Source organism: Anopheles nili, chromosome X, assembly GCF_943737925.1.
Source record: "Anopheles nili chromosome X, idAnoNiliSN_F5_01, whole genome shotgun sequence".
Taxonomy (NCBI): domain Eukaryota; kingdom Metazoa; phylum Arthropoda; class Insecta; order Diptera; family Culicidae; genus Anopheles; species Anopheles nili.
Genome location: NC_071293.1, coordinates 1942249 through 1957694, shown reverse-complemented (window position 1 = coordinate 1957694; position 15446 = coordinate 1942249). Strand labels below are relative to the sequence as shown.

Sequence of the window (15446 nt, the reverse complement as noted above, 5' to 3'; positions counted from 1 at the left end):
ATCGTCCTTGGACGGCTCTGCGCCCCCAGCCCGCGCACGCCCATTCGGAAACTATAAAACTTAATTCGAGTAGTCGAGGCACGCAGCGGCGCGCGCGCACGGACATCTTGCGGCCGTCAGTTTTGTTCAGCGAGTTCAGCTGAGAAAGAAGCTGAAATATGTTGCCGAACAATGGGGACGACAATGGCGAACGCAATAATAGCAGTAATTGAAGCGATCTCCCGCGTGTGCGTGTGTGCGACCGTATGCGTGCGTGTGTTTTTTTTTCTCCCTTTATGTGCTGTTTTCATTCGTGCCCTTTTTTTCGCGTAACTACCACTCCTCGCATTGTTCCGCTTTCCTTCAGAGGTCCTTTGGAAGCGCCCCCGGGAGTGAGAGAGAAAGATGGGGCGGGGAGAGAGAAAGAGCTTGAGAGAGAGAGAGAGAGAGAGAGAGAGAGAGAGAGAGAGAGCAGGAGCGAGAAAAAAGGGGAAAATGGTAAAATGTTTATTATTTATCTTAATGCCGATTTAATACCGACGCTTGAGCGGTGTGAAAGCGGTAATTGGGGGCAGGCATTGTGGGTCTCGCTGAAAGGATAATCTATTAAGTAGTTTTAAGGATAGAGGCATATTTGGAAACGGATTCCATTGTTGTTTTGTGGTGCACTCTCGCAAACAACCACAAGGCAGCTTTTCTCCGTTATGCGTCAGGGGCTGCGGCGGATGTGCTTTGGTAGCCGGAATGAAATCAATCTTTATTTTATTTAGTGTATTATTTTCAGTTACCCAATTGGTGGCCGATATATCGTCGAAAAGCTGCCAAAAATGCTCGGTTCATGTTCGATTTTTCGATACCAATTGACTATTTTAACTACCGTTCACTATCCCGAAATGGTGCCGCATCAAATGGAGGTCTAGAAAAATGTAGAGGGCATGTTTTTTCGCCATTGATTTACCTTTTTGACTTACTTTATCGGCTTCATGATGTTTGTGGCTGTTCTGCCGTATTATTGTGACAAATTTAAGATACAAAATACAACAAATTTACACATGTAACATTTTTAACAAGATTTTCATGGAACATGAACAAAACGGTTCTAATCAATAAGAAATAAATAAATTTTCAAATGGAAATGAAAAGTCATATCCACCGAAGAAAAGTTTTAAGTAAATTAAGTTTTTTTATCTGTTGATATAAAATTACTTTCAAATTTTTTACGCTAATTTTCCCCATCTATGCAGCTGGTATGCACTAGAGATTCAAATACACGAGAAAATACTACACTGTATCGTTTATTCGTTGAACGCATTACCGCTGCAGCATCTGCTATTGATTTACATTTATTTCACAGACGCTGCCTTCATAATTCACTCTAACCACGGCATCGGTATTGGGGACAAACGCATAGAAGCATATCAGATCCTCGATGAGTTGTCGGAAGGCCAGAACAGTACAATAGATGCCCGCACATCTCAGATACTTGCTTTCCACAATTCACAACGTTCCCAAACATCGCCTTTTATTGTGCGCTTCATTTTTCACCTTTGTGAAGCAAATCTAATAAACGGCCGAAACCAAGCTCGACATTGACCGTTGGTAATTCGATACTCATGAACGAAATGTAATCTCTACGCTGTCCACGTCTGCTCGTATCCTTGTCTGCGAACTGCTCCCTGCAGCCGCCAAACAACACCTTACCAGGGTTTTAGTTGAGTAGTGGATAGTAAGAGTGTCGTTAAATAGCGTGGAATGTGTTTTTTTTTGTTGTTGCGTGTACGTGGTTAGCAGACGGCACGCTCGCAGCAGGTCGAAAAGGATATATATCGATATTCGCCTCTAGATCCTGGCCACAGATCATAATGCATCTATCTCCCTGTTCATAGCCGCTGCTCCTACGGATGGCATGCAATGCAATGTAAGCCTGACAATTATGCTTTATTTATATTGCGCCACATCCTTCGTTCGGTTGCTTTTTTTTTGCTCCTCCCAGCTTCCCTTTCGACAGATTCCAGGACCCCGCGGGGTAAAATGTGAATGCGATCCAAGCGAATAATGCTCGATGCTCCCGATTGCCGCCTGCGATTACATGCGGTGCGTATGCATCCGAAAGGCATTATGCTGTCAGCATAATAATAGTATAAGTTTATCGAGCAGCATCATTCCATTTTGGCTATTCTTCGATGCCGAGTCGGCGATGCCCCCGGCGGACAAATGGTTTTACTCCACGTGTGTGTATGTGTGTTTTATGTTGTTCTCCGCCTTTTATAATCCTTGCCGGTATCCTTCGGCGCACTCAGGGTTTCGTTGTTTGCTTCTCGTTTTTTTTGGTATTTGTTAAATATTATTATTAATTCTTTATTGGGCACGCTCAAGAGCGCTTTCAGGCGGCATTCATCCCTGCGGTCGAAGCTCATCCCGTCCCTCCCCCTTATGCTCAATTGAGGTGAAAATAGAGCAAAGAAAAGGACTGCCAAAAGGGTAAAGCACCAGCGCCTGGTTGGTAGCTGTGCATGTACACTAGAGCGCCAGAGCAGATCTGCTGTGGGATAATCGCTCACAAGTAGCTGCGTCGGTGCTGGGAATTGGTCCTTTTCTATTTTTGGTCCTTCGCCCGGAAACCCGTCCCAAGGCGAACGATTGATTGTGCGAAAGCAAGGAGTTGGGGGGGGGGGGGCATAGTTTTTGTATAACTTTTATTTATTCTTTCAAGATCTGCTTTGTTTCGTAATTGTACGGTTCGGAAACCGTACAAATGCGGCAAAATTATGGGCTGATGAGCATACAAACAACGTGCCACCTGCAAATGGACCGATCGAGATCGATCGTGGGTTTCCCAGTGATTGCCAGAACTTGCTACAGTTGCTTCATTTCCACCAAGCATTGATGAGCAGGCTTCCGGAACGTTAGATCAGATGAATTCTGAGAAGGACCAGTTGGAAGGTGATCTGGACCAGTTGGTCCCGAGATTCTCGCAGTGGTCACGAATGAAGGCTCACATCGAGACACATCCCAAGCTAAAGTCTATTGAGTCTCAAGAGGAGCAGACTATTGGCGATCGTATCATGCTGTGACAGTGTAGCAGCATCAGCCCAGAGATTCGCACTCTGCCGATTTCGAACAATTGCGAACACGCGAACAAAAGCATATTTTGCTCTAAATTTAATTAAGAAAGAATTCCGCTCCCGTCACAGCGGCGGATGCAAATAAACCCTTCCACATCCGGGTACGGCCCACCCTCGAGGTTGATGCCATTACCGAGTACCTCAGGCACCTCGGCAACAAATATCTTCGCCATCCCTCCCACGAGAGTGCATTTGAATGCGTGTGGCGGGCCCGCCCTTGGCGCGGTTATTAAAACAGTATGTAGCGCATAATGCTCCCTTCCTCCACACACACACACTCCCCCCCCCCCCCACAACCACCCCTTTTCACACACATACTCGGGTGGGAAAGCGTGCCGTTGTTATTGGCTTATTGATCGCAGATTACCCATATTTTACCCCGGGTCATCTTTATTTGTCATCGCCCGCGCTCGGATGATACCGCCGGGACCGGTACGGAGCTGGTCGAAGGGTGCTCCTTTACCCCGCACCCTACCCCTCACCGGGGTGGGGTATGGTTTTGATATATGATTCTGTTTAGTATTCCCCGAAAGGGCCGAATGAAAGAAATTAATCTCATTCCACGCTCAGTTGACAATGGTAACGACAATTGTTTCCAAACTGATGAGGGCTGCTAGGGCAGCAAAATTGGATTCCTTTTGATTCCTGCTAAGCGCTACCAGCGCCACCAGCGCCACCAGCGCCCGTTCTCCACCCATTCGGCTGCCATAACGACCGGTTTCGCAGGACTCGAGGTACATTTCGCCGACCCTTCGTAGGGCCTGGGCGCACAATTCCGGTTATCTCGAGCCCGGCGAGCCCGCGGAGTGGGAGATCGCCTTTTGTTCTTTGTTCGCGCTCTGGAGCGGCTTTTCCACGGGGGAGCAGGGAGCAGGGAGGATGGAAAAGGGCGAGTGTCAAGACTCCTGTTACATGCATCGAACGACGATTCGGCGCTATTGAATAGAAATTTATTTGCTGCGGGTGACAGTTGCAACACGTCGGAACGGGTGCGCGTTTCGAGGGCGAAATAGAAAAGGGAAATAGGAAGCAAACAACAAACCAAACTAAAAAAAAGGGCACATCAAACGAGCCACGGGGTGAGGTGATAAAAAAGCGTAATAACCGCAGTCCCTCGGCGGGAAGCCCGGGTTGGGTGGCGTATCCTTTTTCCTTAGCCGCTCGAGTGCGCGAGAAAGTTTTCGCCCGCGTCAGCTTGCAGTCCATTCGAGTCCTTTTGAGTGAAGAAAAAGGGAAGCAACAACAACGACAACAAAACCCCACGCGTGGGACGAGTAATTGGAGCGTGCTCACGGGACTTCACTTCCGGGCAGGCGTATTTTGGCAACCTAACCTCGAACCACGCGTGTTTCCGATGTCCACTCGAGTCTCAGACGTCGATACATCAATTCAAAGGGCGGCCTTTTCCGTTCGCTCCCATTGCCATCCGAACGCAGCTTAACCCTTACACTCGAACGGACGTCCATCACGGCCAACGAGCGACCCTCAAGGGTTAAGGGCCCGATAAATCAGGGGACGAACGACGGACGAAAGGGCGCTTCAAAAAATTATCTGTCAATAACGGAGTCCGCCCAACCCCCGGGAAAGTTGCTCACAGAAAGAAAATCGCACACAGAGGGGTTGCCGTGTCTGCTGAGGTTGTGTTTATTTACAGCTCCGAGGTTGCGAGAGGATGTTTTGATCCGGTTGATAAAATACGACCAATTGATGTGCCAACAATGCAACAAGCGCCGCACCAGACGCAGACAAAACACGCAACAACAAACCGGATTAGACGCCAGAGTCACGGCGTTTGCGTTCGCCACGTGGCGCCTGATGGAGGAGAAGGTGTATGGTAATGCTGAGAGAGACAACTGGGCCGCGTGCTGCGTGGAGTTTCAGATTCAAAAGCGAGGGAAAACGCTCCAAACACACCCGGTGTACTATAGCGTCAATTTTTATTATATACCTTTTTATCGTTTATATTTATACAACACTGTTCACTCGTTCCGATCAAACTTATTGTGTATGCGTGTTTGTTTTTGTGGTTGCTTTAGCCATTATCAATATGTTTTTAGACTGTTTAAGTAATCTCCAACAGCATGCTAGTGTTTCATTAGTAATATATGTATGCTTGCTGATGATCTTCGTGGTACAATGCCGATTCAATTAGTAGCCTCGTGAGGCTTCCTCGCTCGCGCGACCTAAGCAACTTGCCTGGGGATGCGAGACCGAGCACCGAAATAAGACGAGCTCGAAAGTTTTCCCGTCCATCGAAAGCATCGGTTTTGTTTGTCTCTAGCCGTCCCGCTACACCCTGGGACTCAACTTTCCACCGCTTTCCGACCGCTTTCCGACCGCTTTCCGACCGCCTATCGCTCGCAACTCACGCGTGTAATCAACTTCCCATCCGAGCCTGGCAACCAAATTAGCCACCCTCGACTCTCGACCCTGCCACTACTTTTCCCAGCACTTGTCACTACTTCTCCGCGCGGGAGCGAACGGAATGGAGAGCAAACGAAAAAGAAAATCCCTGCGGTAACAATTTACATAAAAATTAATCTTCATTTCACATTTCCACGGCTTGTTTCCGGGCCCGGCGTTGGATGGAGAGCGCACTGCTGGTTGTCGTGAGTTGTCCTGCATGTTGGATCGGTGTGATGGCACGTCCTTCTGACCGCCAGTGGAGAAGGAGATCAAGGGAAGTCGGTGTCCTTACTCGGATCCATCAACGCAGGGGCTGCTGGACGGTGGTACGGCACAGTTTGGGCCAACACCCTGCTGCTCGGACTGATGCTGCTGCTCGGGATCCTGCAGGATGGTCGGGAGATAGCCCGTACCCGTGTAGGGCGCGGACAGGAAACGCTTGGTGTGTGCCTGCTGCAGGAAGGAGTACCGCACCGTCGGACTACTGAACGTTCCGGAAGGCATCAGCGGCGAGAATGCCGACTTCACTGCAAAAGACGGTGAAGGTGTTGGAACACTTTCCACGCGGACAACGGAACAACGCACGGTACAGTGAGATTTTTTAGAAGGTTCGGCCAGATCACGGGCAAGAACGGTTGGACCTACCTGATGGGCGAGTGTAGCGCATCATCTCCACATAGCATCGCCTCCATGGCCTGGACTACGTCGCCTCGGTAGCGCTGCAGCAGTAACTCGACCTCACTTCGGCGCCTGTTTGGGAACACCCTGTGGAAACAGTGCGAAGACATACTTTGGGTGTTGCTCTCCAACAGGGACAAGATCCAGACGTCCAGACTCGGGACGAAGTACGCTACCGACGTTCGCACTTACCGCAGCAGCACATCCACCGGTGAACGCTGGCCGGATGCTGGGGAGGCACTGACACCGATGGCTTGCTGGTACTGAGCAACGGTTGGCTGCTGGTTGTAAGGCAGAAAACCAGCCCCGCCGTTCGCCACAGGCACCAGCGTTGCAGGCTTCGTATATACACTCGAGTCCTTCTTGAGGCTCAGGTTCTCCGGTGCGATCGAGTCGTCCGGTGTCGAGTCCACGTCCAGATCTGACTCGGGTGAGCTTGGTGGTCCAGTTTGGCTCGGTGATTGCTTGTCCATCGGGAGAGAGAACAGCGACGACTTGTGCCGGGGACTGCTGGGTGATGATTCTGACTCCGTCTCATGGTCTGTCTCGGTAGATATACGCTGGCGCTTTGGACCTGCAGGACAAAATGGGGTTTTTCAACAAAGGGGCCAAAGCGTGGTGATGTTACAATTTCCCCCAACGCTCGAGCGATCGAGGGATCGAAGAATGTCAAGTGAGCAATCATCAGAACAAGATCTTCCCTTCTGCTCTTCATCAAGGCCAGCAACAAGCCTTCATTTGGCATTGATGCTCTAGGCAGCTTGCTACAATGTCAATCCAATGCGAGAAGGGCTGTATGAAATATGAGCGAAGATCACGACTGTCGACATTTAACCTTAGAGATCCTGAATCTCGACAGCATCGTCATCTGTCTCCCGTCGGTCAATGTGTCACACGGCCTCTTTTGCGCCGGCAATGGCGGACCTTTTGGGCCGGTTCGTCAGCTACGGGAATGTCTTTAAATGTTTCGACAAATATTGACATCCTCCCGAGCCGAAAAATGGCTTTATCCAAAACAATGGAGTGGAGTTTCAATATTTGCCCAAAGTAGGCTATTTATGTTAAAATAGATAGCCCTGCCGATCGGGCTGCGGCACCGTGCAGGAACGCAACAGTACGTGAAAGTTTCGAGGAGCCAAAATGTGCGCTCAAACAATCATGCTCCTTTCTGCCAAGCCATACCACGCGGAGGCAACGCACCAGCGAACGACAACGCGACAACGAAAACGAACGTAAAAGAACCATCCGGTCTTGGCGTACGATAGAGTTTCCAGCGAGATGTAGCTGCAACAGTAAACACTTGAGCCAGGTGAGTAGACGTTTCCTGGGCCCGTTCGGTGTGCCTCGGAGAAAAGCGACACAAACTCGCCCGGCGTGGCTGGTCGGGGGCAAACATAATCAATCCAACTGCAACACAGCTTCTGTTTGGTAAGGCCCCGGCTCCGGCTCCGGCTCCGGCTCCGGCTCCGGCTCCGGCCCCGGTCCAGGGCCCCGGATGCTGTGAGCGTGATTTCTCAAGATACTTCTCAAGAGCGCTTGACTTCGCCTCCTAAAATGGGAATTTTTTTCTGCTGCCGTATGTCAAACGAAACGTCAAATAACGAGCATCCCGGGCGTGCGGGAATGTTTTCTTAGAGCTCCGAGGCAACCGAAGCTTCGTCCGTCCAGCAATTGCTTCGGCGACCCAAGAGTGGGGACCTGCCCGGCTCGAGAGTGCAAACAAATTCATTAACTGTATTTTGTGTCCCGGCCCGTGCGGTAATGGCGGCCGTTTATTTTGATTAGATTTGTCTAACCGCAAACGTCAGACCTCGTGTGTGTCACAGGCGGCTGGTCATCATCTTCCCACGCACAACGACGATCCGATAGCTGATATCACCACTGTCTGCAAGAGGGTGGGAGATCCTTTTCGTCGGTTCGTCGGTGTTGACAGCTCGTTGGGGACAAAAACCACCACTCGACACGTCAGTTACATCAATCAACAAACGGTCCGACCAGCGTCCGATAATGGGAAGCGATTAGCGCGGCAATGTTTGCCGGGTCACGGTTTCGGGTTGTGGGGGTTGCATGCTGCGGGTGGTTTAACCCTCCCCCTTTCCTACCCCCTCGCACACGCAACCCTTACCGAGCGCTACGTTGCCACGCGAACTTCGCTCATCCGCGCGCCCTAGGAACGTAGGGCGAAGTGTAATTAACTGTGCGGTTGCGTATAAATTTGCCCTACACACCCCACTTCGTGGTATTGACACCCACCTCCCACCCACCCACACTTGGGCACCGCATCAACGCACCCTTTAGAGGGCGCATTCCCCGCATGGAGTGTAAAAACGCGAAAAACCATATTGCAAGGATCAGTTTTAATTTGGTCGACCGGTTCCGGTCCCTTGGCAGAAACGGAGTTGCGATGGAGGGGGAGGAAAATGGTGAGGAAAAGCGCCCACCAGCATCCACGAAGGGTGATGAAGATAATTACTTTCCATCAAATCATCACCATAAAATTGAGCTCACGCACACGCTAGATTAAGTCCTAAGAGGGACAGTTTAGCGGAAGCCGCAAGCCAGCACGCGCCCTTCCGGTCGTTTCGGGAAGGGCAAAAAAGGGGGCCGGAGGTGGGTCGAGGAATAAAATAAAACACCCTTTCGCATACCGGGCGCACCGGGGCTGGAAATTGAATTAAAATCGAAGGAAAAAAAATGCGCTCACAGAAAGGGCCGACCATGAAGGGTGTGGGAATGAATAAAAAAAAATCGCTCGTTTCCAGCGTCCCTGGCGGGGATGGAACAACGGGTGAGGCCGAAGGGCTACCCTTGGAATCGAATTTAATTGGAAAGCCACGCCAAGCCAGCAGCAATAACAACAACAGCAGCGAACAAAAAAAAGTGGAAAAGAAAAACCACCCGGAAAGTTTCTGGTCCGAAAGTCGGGCGGTTGCGCCCTCCCTCTTTGACGAGGACCTTTCGATTCGTGCGTATGATTTACTTCTGGGCAAATTTTTGATCCGCCCTTCCCCTACCCCCCCCCCTCTACCTACCCCCGCCCCTGGGATGCTGGCGTTCGGTATTTCAATTTCGAACGCCTTCGGTGGTGGCGACGTGAAGTAAAACGCTTGCAACCATTACACCTCGCACATACCGCGAGTGAAAGGCAACCGAAAAAGAGAGAGAGAGAGAGAGAGAGAGAGAGAGAGAGATCCGTGCGCATCTGCTTATGCAACATAAAGAGGGTTGGTTGGATCAAATTGAAAACATATTTTTTCCATTGTGCCGGAAGGGCGAGCGAGGGCAGCGATCATGCTCGAGAAGGTCTCGACATGTCCTAATAAGATCGATTCTTTGTTGATTGAGTTTCGAGTGGAAATTAAATTGTATCCCATTTACCGCATTCCGCATCGAAGACACAAAATACCGGCGCAGCATAAGTGGGCGAAAGGTAAGGCGTGCAAGGACGAAAGAGGAGGTGAAGGGAGCAGGGAAGCAAACCAAAAAAAGGGAAGAAGTACCAGTCTCACCGCGCTCAACGGCTGCAACAAGGGCAGGTAGGGCGTGGGGAAAGCAAATCGCAGAAACAGATATTTCGAATTAAGATAAACTGTCTTTTGACGGCAGATCTGCCATTTATGCTCTCGGGTTCGAGTTTTTTTCTGCTTTCTTTCTTTTTGCTGTTGTGTGTGCCACCGTTTGTGTCCCTGTATTCTCGAGGGCCGGGTCGAAGGGCCGGGAAGGGCTGCCACGCAGGATGCATTCGTCCGTTCGGGCGGAAAAAAGGAAATGTAATACCTCTTGAGCGGCTATTGTGCTAACCGAGGAAAAATAAATACACACCAGTCAGCCAGACCGAGGAGCCAGCCCGGTTGATGCGGGGGGGAGGGGGAGGGTTGGAGGGGAGCACAGGACAAAAAGGAAAAAAACACACACACACACACACACACACACACGATCGCGCGCGCGCATCCCTGGTAAACGCCCCGGGAGGGGTTGCGTTTTCAACTTTACCCTTTCTAAGATGATCCAAGCGCAATAACGACGAGAAAAGTGAGCGAGAGCAAGAGAGTGAGAGGCAAAACGAGCACCACCAGGCAAGGGCCAGCCAAAGCGAAAAAGAAAAAGTAAAATAAAATAGGCAAGTACTATTTACACACGCCACCCCGAGTGCGGTTGATCCCTTTTTTGCGGGGTTGATTAAAACATTTTGCATCATAATTAAACGCCGCTGCACTTCGGCTCGAGACTCCCGTCGTACATTCAATTGGCTTCACTAAGGGTCGTGCCTTTTTTTTGCGCCCAACAGAAGGGCTCGCTTTTTTTTATTTTGCCCGCACTCCCTCTCTGCCTGCTCGGGTGCTTGCTTTTCCTCAAATATTAATTATTTGCGGTTTGGATTGCAATCGATAGCGCTCGTAAAGATCGCACCTAACGTTAAGTGGACCCAAGAGGGACGAAGGGCACCGGAGAAGCGTGGCGAAGGGCATGGTGGTTCCACATAATGGGCGAAACAACGCGCTTCCACGCGGTAAAGGGCGGCCTTACTGTTTCGGGGCGCGCGCGAAGGGCCGCTTTATTGCACCCCAGGCGTGCACTCGCCCTTCTGGGCCGTTGGCATGAAAAAGGCGCACAATGGCGCGGTACGAATGGAAGAGATACTTCACGATGCGTTTCTATGAATGTGCGGAATATGATGAGGCTGGAGAGCAGGGAGAAGAAGAGAGAGAGAGAGAGAGAAAAAAAAAGCCCTCCCATTAGGCTGGCAAGGCGGCGCTGAGTTCAATTTATATAAACGCTTATATTTATGCAAGGTAACAAGAGCTGAGGAAGAAAAAAGACAAACAACAACTTCATCCCCACACGAGGGGTGAGATTAGGACGCTAAAGCACCTTTTGATAACTTTGTAAGCAATCCCGTTTGACCGTTGTTAATTAAGTAAATAACCGATAATTGACTGGTTCGAAGGGCGCACTGCTGCAAGTGGCATTGCCGGGAAACTTCAGTAGCCCTTTGCGTCCTTTGGTCAGGCGCCCTTCGCTGTCGGTGTTCTGGATCGCCACCGAAACGAGGCACGTCTCAAGTGAACTGCCGGGGGTGCCGGGGTGCTTTTTTTTTACTCAAAGAAAAGCCTTTCTTTCAAACACACCCACACCGACACACGCATGCTAATCACCAACCTCACACCAACGAGCACACATGACGGAAGGGCTTGATGGTGACTTGCAGGACTGGAATGGAAGTCAAAATGCCAATTGCGCCGACAAATTGTGTGCGCTAATTGAGCGGAAAAACTAACCACCGTTTTAGTGCCGCAGACAGGCAGACAGGAACACACAGCCACACATACACCCGCGCGCTCAATCTGACGGCAGGCAATCGCAGGAGGAACAAAATCAATTAAAATCCGCACAAAAGCACCCTTGGAATGGGAGGGGAGGTGGAAACGGAGGGTTTTCCTCGATTTTTTCTCTCATTCCTTTTTCGCAGAAGGAAACCCAATCGCTCACCGGGCCCTGAATGCCGACACTCATCCGGTGGCGCTTTAGGGGGTTGGAGGTTTTCCACCCGTGGGGTGGGGGTGGTTGGAAGATCGAGTTACACAAGCGTCGAACGGTGTGCTTTCCCGTGCCTCTGTGTTCGTGGTCGGATTCGTGGAAGTGTGCGCGTACAGGTAGTTAATTTCCGCCAGCAAGGATTCCGGTGTTGAAGGATATTTTGTAATCGTTTAATCATCACCACCGGTACCGGTTGCGAAGTCCCATGCCCATGGAAAGCGTGAAAATGTTGCTAAAGTTTCCAACCAAGCACGAAAAGCGCACCGAGAAGGTGTCTCTCTCACCGAGAAGGTGCCACAGAAGCCCCCGAACGCGAGATGAACGCCTTCAAGGACCTTTCCTTTTGGGGTTTAGGGGTTGGAGTTTCCGTACTTACCCGGACTGTCCGGTTCGCTTCGGTTTGGCGAATAGGCCGAGTGCATGTGCTCCGTCCTCAACCGCTGCACGTCCGTATCTGGCACGTATCGTGAAGGTTAGATCATCATCAAAGCGATCATTGAGATCGTCATTGACTTACCTGCGTCCGACACCGACGTGTAGCTGTGGTGGGTTGTTCCTTCCGCGTCATTCGGTGGTGAAGGGATACCACCGTGGAAGGGCCCGACGGGTTGCGTGGTTCCAGGATCTCCACCCGGGGGTGTCTGACCCACCCCATGTACTCCTCCCGTGCCGTACAACAACCCAAGATCACGCACTTCGTTCTCTTCTTGTGCTTGTTGACGTCGCAAAGCAACCTGTGGGTGAAGATCGAACAGTTCGGGACGATCGGGACGATCGGGATGATCCACACACTTACACACACACACACACATACGCACTCCCACACACACACACACTCACCTGGGCAGCCATCACACGCTGGCGTTCGGCGATCAAGGTACATTTGGCACAGACGCAATCACGCCAACGGCAGTAGCGCTTGTGTCCTTTAAGGGCGCTCACCTGACCAGATCGAGATCACGTGTGGGATGCGAGAAAGAGAGAGAGAGAGAGAACACAGTGTTAGTGTTGCGTGTCCTGGTGGAGCTGGACGAGGGTAGCAAGCATGGCCCGGGCTTCTTGAGAGCATGATTACCGTGGAGATTTTTTTTTTAATTCTGGTCAATTATTTTGCGTTTTTTTTTACTTTGGGTTACAAAAAGGGACTTAAGAGGGTTGTGGGTGGAGAGGGGGATGGTTTGAAGCACAATCCAGCGCGTTTTAAAACAGGGGTGGATGGGTGGGTGGGTGGTTTTTGTTATTCATTTCGTTCGTTCAAATGTACCTCACGAGTAATGCGCAGTAAAGCATGCTCACGGTTGATTGGTGGGGTTTTATTTTTGCTATCGCGCTCTCCTTGCCACCTGGCCAGTGGGGTTTGGGGTTTGGCCGAGCACAGCCACCATCGCTGCACCCTCTGCCAGCCTCTGCGCTTCCCCTCCCCCGCACAGCCCCTCTGGTTCACGAGGTTGGGGCACAACTTACCACTCCATGGTTGCGGCAACGGGCGCATTTGGGCGTGCGCTGGTAGCGTTCTGAGGCCGCCCGCAGGAAAAAGGCCGGCGGAAGTGCCCCAAGGACCGGATGTTGCTGCATCAGGTTCGACATGTCCACGCCACTCGGTAGGCTCATCTTGCGCGCCCACCCGTCGCTGTTTTCGCCGCGCTCGGTTGTTCACAACTTGCCGTCCGTTTTTTTTTTTCTTCTTTTTTTTGCGGAACGGAAGCGACCAGAGCTATCACACACTTGCCAACTGGCACGGCACACTGTTACACACGCACGCACGAACGCATGCACGCACACGCGTGACCTCCAAAAAAGGTTGGTCAAAAAATCCGCAAACACTTAAGGCTGGCAAGGTGCGCGTTCGCCGAAACACCGAAAAAGGACACAGTGCACCACGCGCGAGGACGACGCTGACGAGTCGGCGGTCACGACGGCTCGAGCGTAACACATTCCACGCCGAACAGTCAAAAGCAACTGATTCAAAAATGTTTCAACAATTGCCATGCCGTATCTAAGCGCTAAGAGCCCTAAAAAGCGGCGAGAAGGGAAGCGGACGGTGCGGCGCCGTCGAAAGGGGCTGCAGGAGGTGGAACGTGCAGCAAGGCTTGCGGGGGGGGGGGGGGGGGGCTGGGGAGGGGTGGGTTGCCAAAGGACGATGCCGAGGAGCCAAAAGGCAACAGAAGCCCATCGTGGATTGGTAGACTCGCGCGCGCGCTTTTCCCGCAGTGCGCTTTCGAGCGGCCATCATTGCCTGAGGCGGTGGTGTGAGCGAGACAACCAGTGGTGTGGGGCATTTTTTTTTTGTATCCTCCCTTTTGCAGTGCGGGGCACGGTTGGAAGCGGCACGCTGCAGCTGTTGAAGAGTGAGTACATAAATGAAATACAATTATACAACTCAACCAACCAAGGCTAACGCGCGGAAGCGCTTCTTGCGAGATATAGCAGGACAACACCCCTCGACCATGTACCGATGGTCTCTTGCCGCCTTGCTCTAACTGGAGCTCTCTCTCTCTCTCTTTCTTGGTCGCGCACTTACTCGGGCACGCTAGCGATCGGGAGATTGAGGCATTAATCGGGTCGCAAGCCGATCCTGCTAGTATGTATCGAGGACGATCGAATCGACGGGCGTACTGGCAGGTCCTTATTTGGTTACACCCGGTAGGTGTTGAATGGTGGGTAGGTGTGCCTGTAACAACCGAAAGCCCTGTAGTAACACCTGCCCACTAACAGGGCTGAGATTTTCCATTGTAAAACCCCACAAAGGTGGACTTGGGATTACCGCCCGAGTGGGCAGTAGTTCGAATCCCGTCGGCTACTGTTACCGAACTAAACGAGGAATTTTTTGCTTTTGTTTCGCTCTACCTAAACCGATCACCGATGTGCTGGTGGAGTAGACAACTCGTACAACTCTCTGTGTGTGTGTCTCTCTCTGACGTAGCTTTGAGATTGACGGGAGTAGTTGCTTCTTGACGTTGGTTGTGTGGGCTTTTTTGGACGCTATATAATATGTCGCTTGGGATGCGAAGATGACAGAAGACACGTATTTAATAGCGTCCCCACCAAAAGCGTGTCAATCACATGGACCGCGAGACGGAGTGGGAGCATTAAATGCATTCCAGTGGAGGATTTTAGCTCAATAACGACACCCTACCACGAATGGTGAAGATATTGCCGATACAAAACCGAACGCTTCTTCTAGCCGATCGGTTTCTAAGCACGCCGTTCAGGATATAGGGCCATTTTTAAGGAGTGGCATTTACATCCGTACCGTCGCATATAGCGCTGCTATCGGGAAGCTGACAAGGGGAGGTGGGAGGTGGGGGGGGGGGGGGTTCGAGGGAAGCCGCCTAGAGAAGCACAGCACAGAGGACACTTTCTACCGTTCAATCTTTGGCCCGGGGTTGACCAATTACTGCGACTTGCGCTGAGCAGTGAGGGCGCAATGATGCAAGGAGTTCTTCACTCTCTATCTCTCCCTGTCGCTCTCTAGCTAGGATGTGGCCGAGCACACCTTGAATGCATGATGCAGTGACCGAAAAGTGTGTCCCCCCCCCCCCCCTCCCACTCCAGCATGTCCTGAGGTTCCTTCGCCGAAAGGAATCGACTCGAGGCAGTTGCAAAAACATTACATTTTGCCTCACGTGCCAAGCCGCCATTATGTCATCTGGTGGTACATATGTATATGCGTGCATGTCAGCGGCAAGATCCTGGCGAGCAAAGGGAGCAGCACAGTTG

At 51.3% G+C, this 15446-nt stretch overlaps 1 protein-coding gene across 1 annotated transcript; it reads right to left on the bottom strand.

Annotated features, from left to right (window-relative positions):
• Positions 1-5798: 5798 nt before the first annotated feature.
• LOC128728880 (doublesex- and mab-3-related transcription factor A2) lies at positions 5799-13337 on the bottom strand. Its single transcript, XM_053822530.1, has 7 exons — positions 13191-13337; positions 12567-12668; positions 12244-12460; positions 12103-12180; positions 6381-6762; positions 6156-6275; positions 5799-6066 (listed from the first exon to the last, which is right to left on the bottom strand). The coding sequence occupies exons 1-7, from the start codon at positions 13335-13337 to the stop codon at positions 5799-5801; spliced, it is 1314 nt and encodes a 437-aa protein (XP_053678505.1).
• Positions 13338-15446: the final 2109 nt, after the last annotated feature.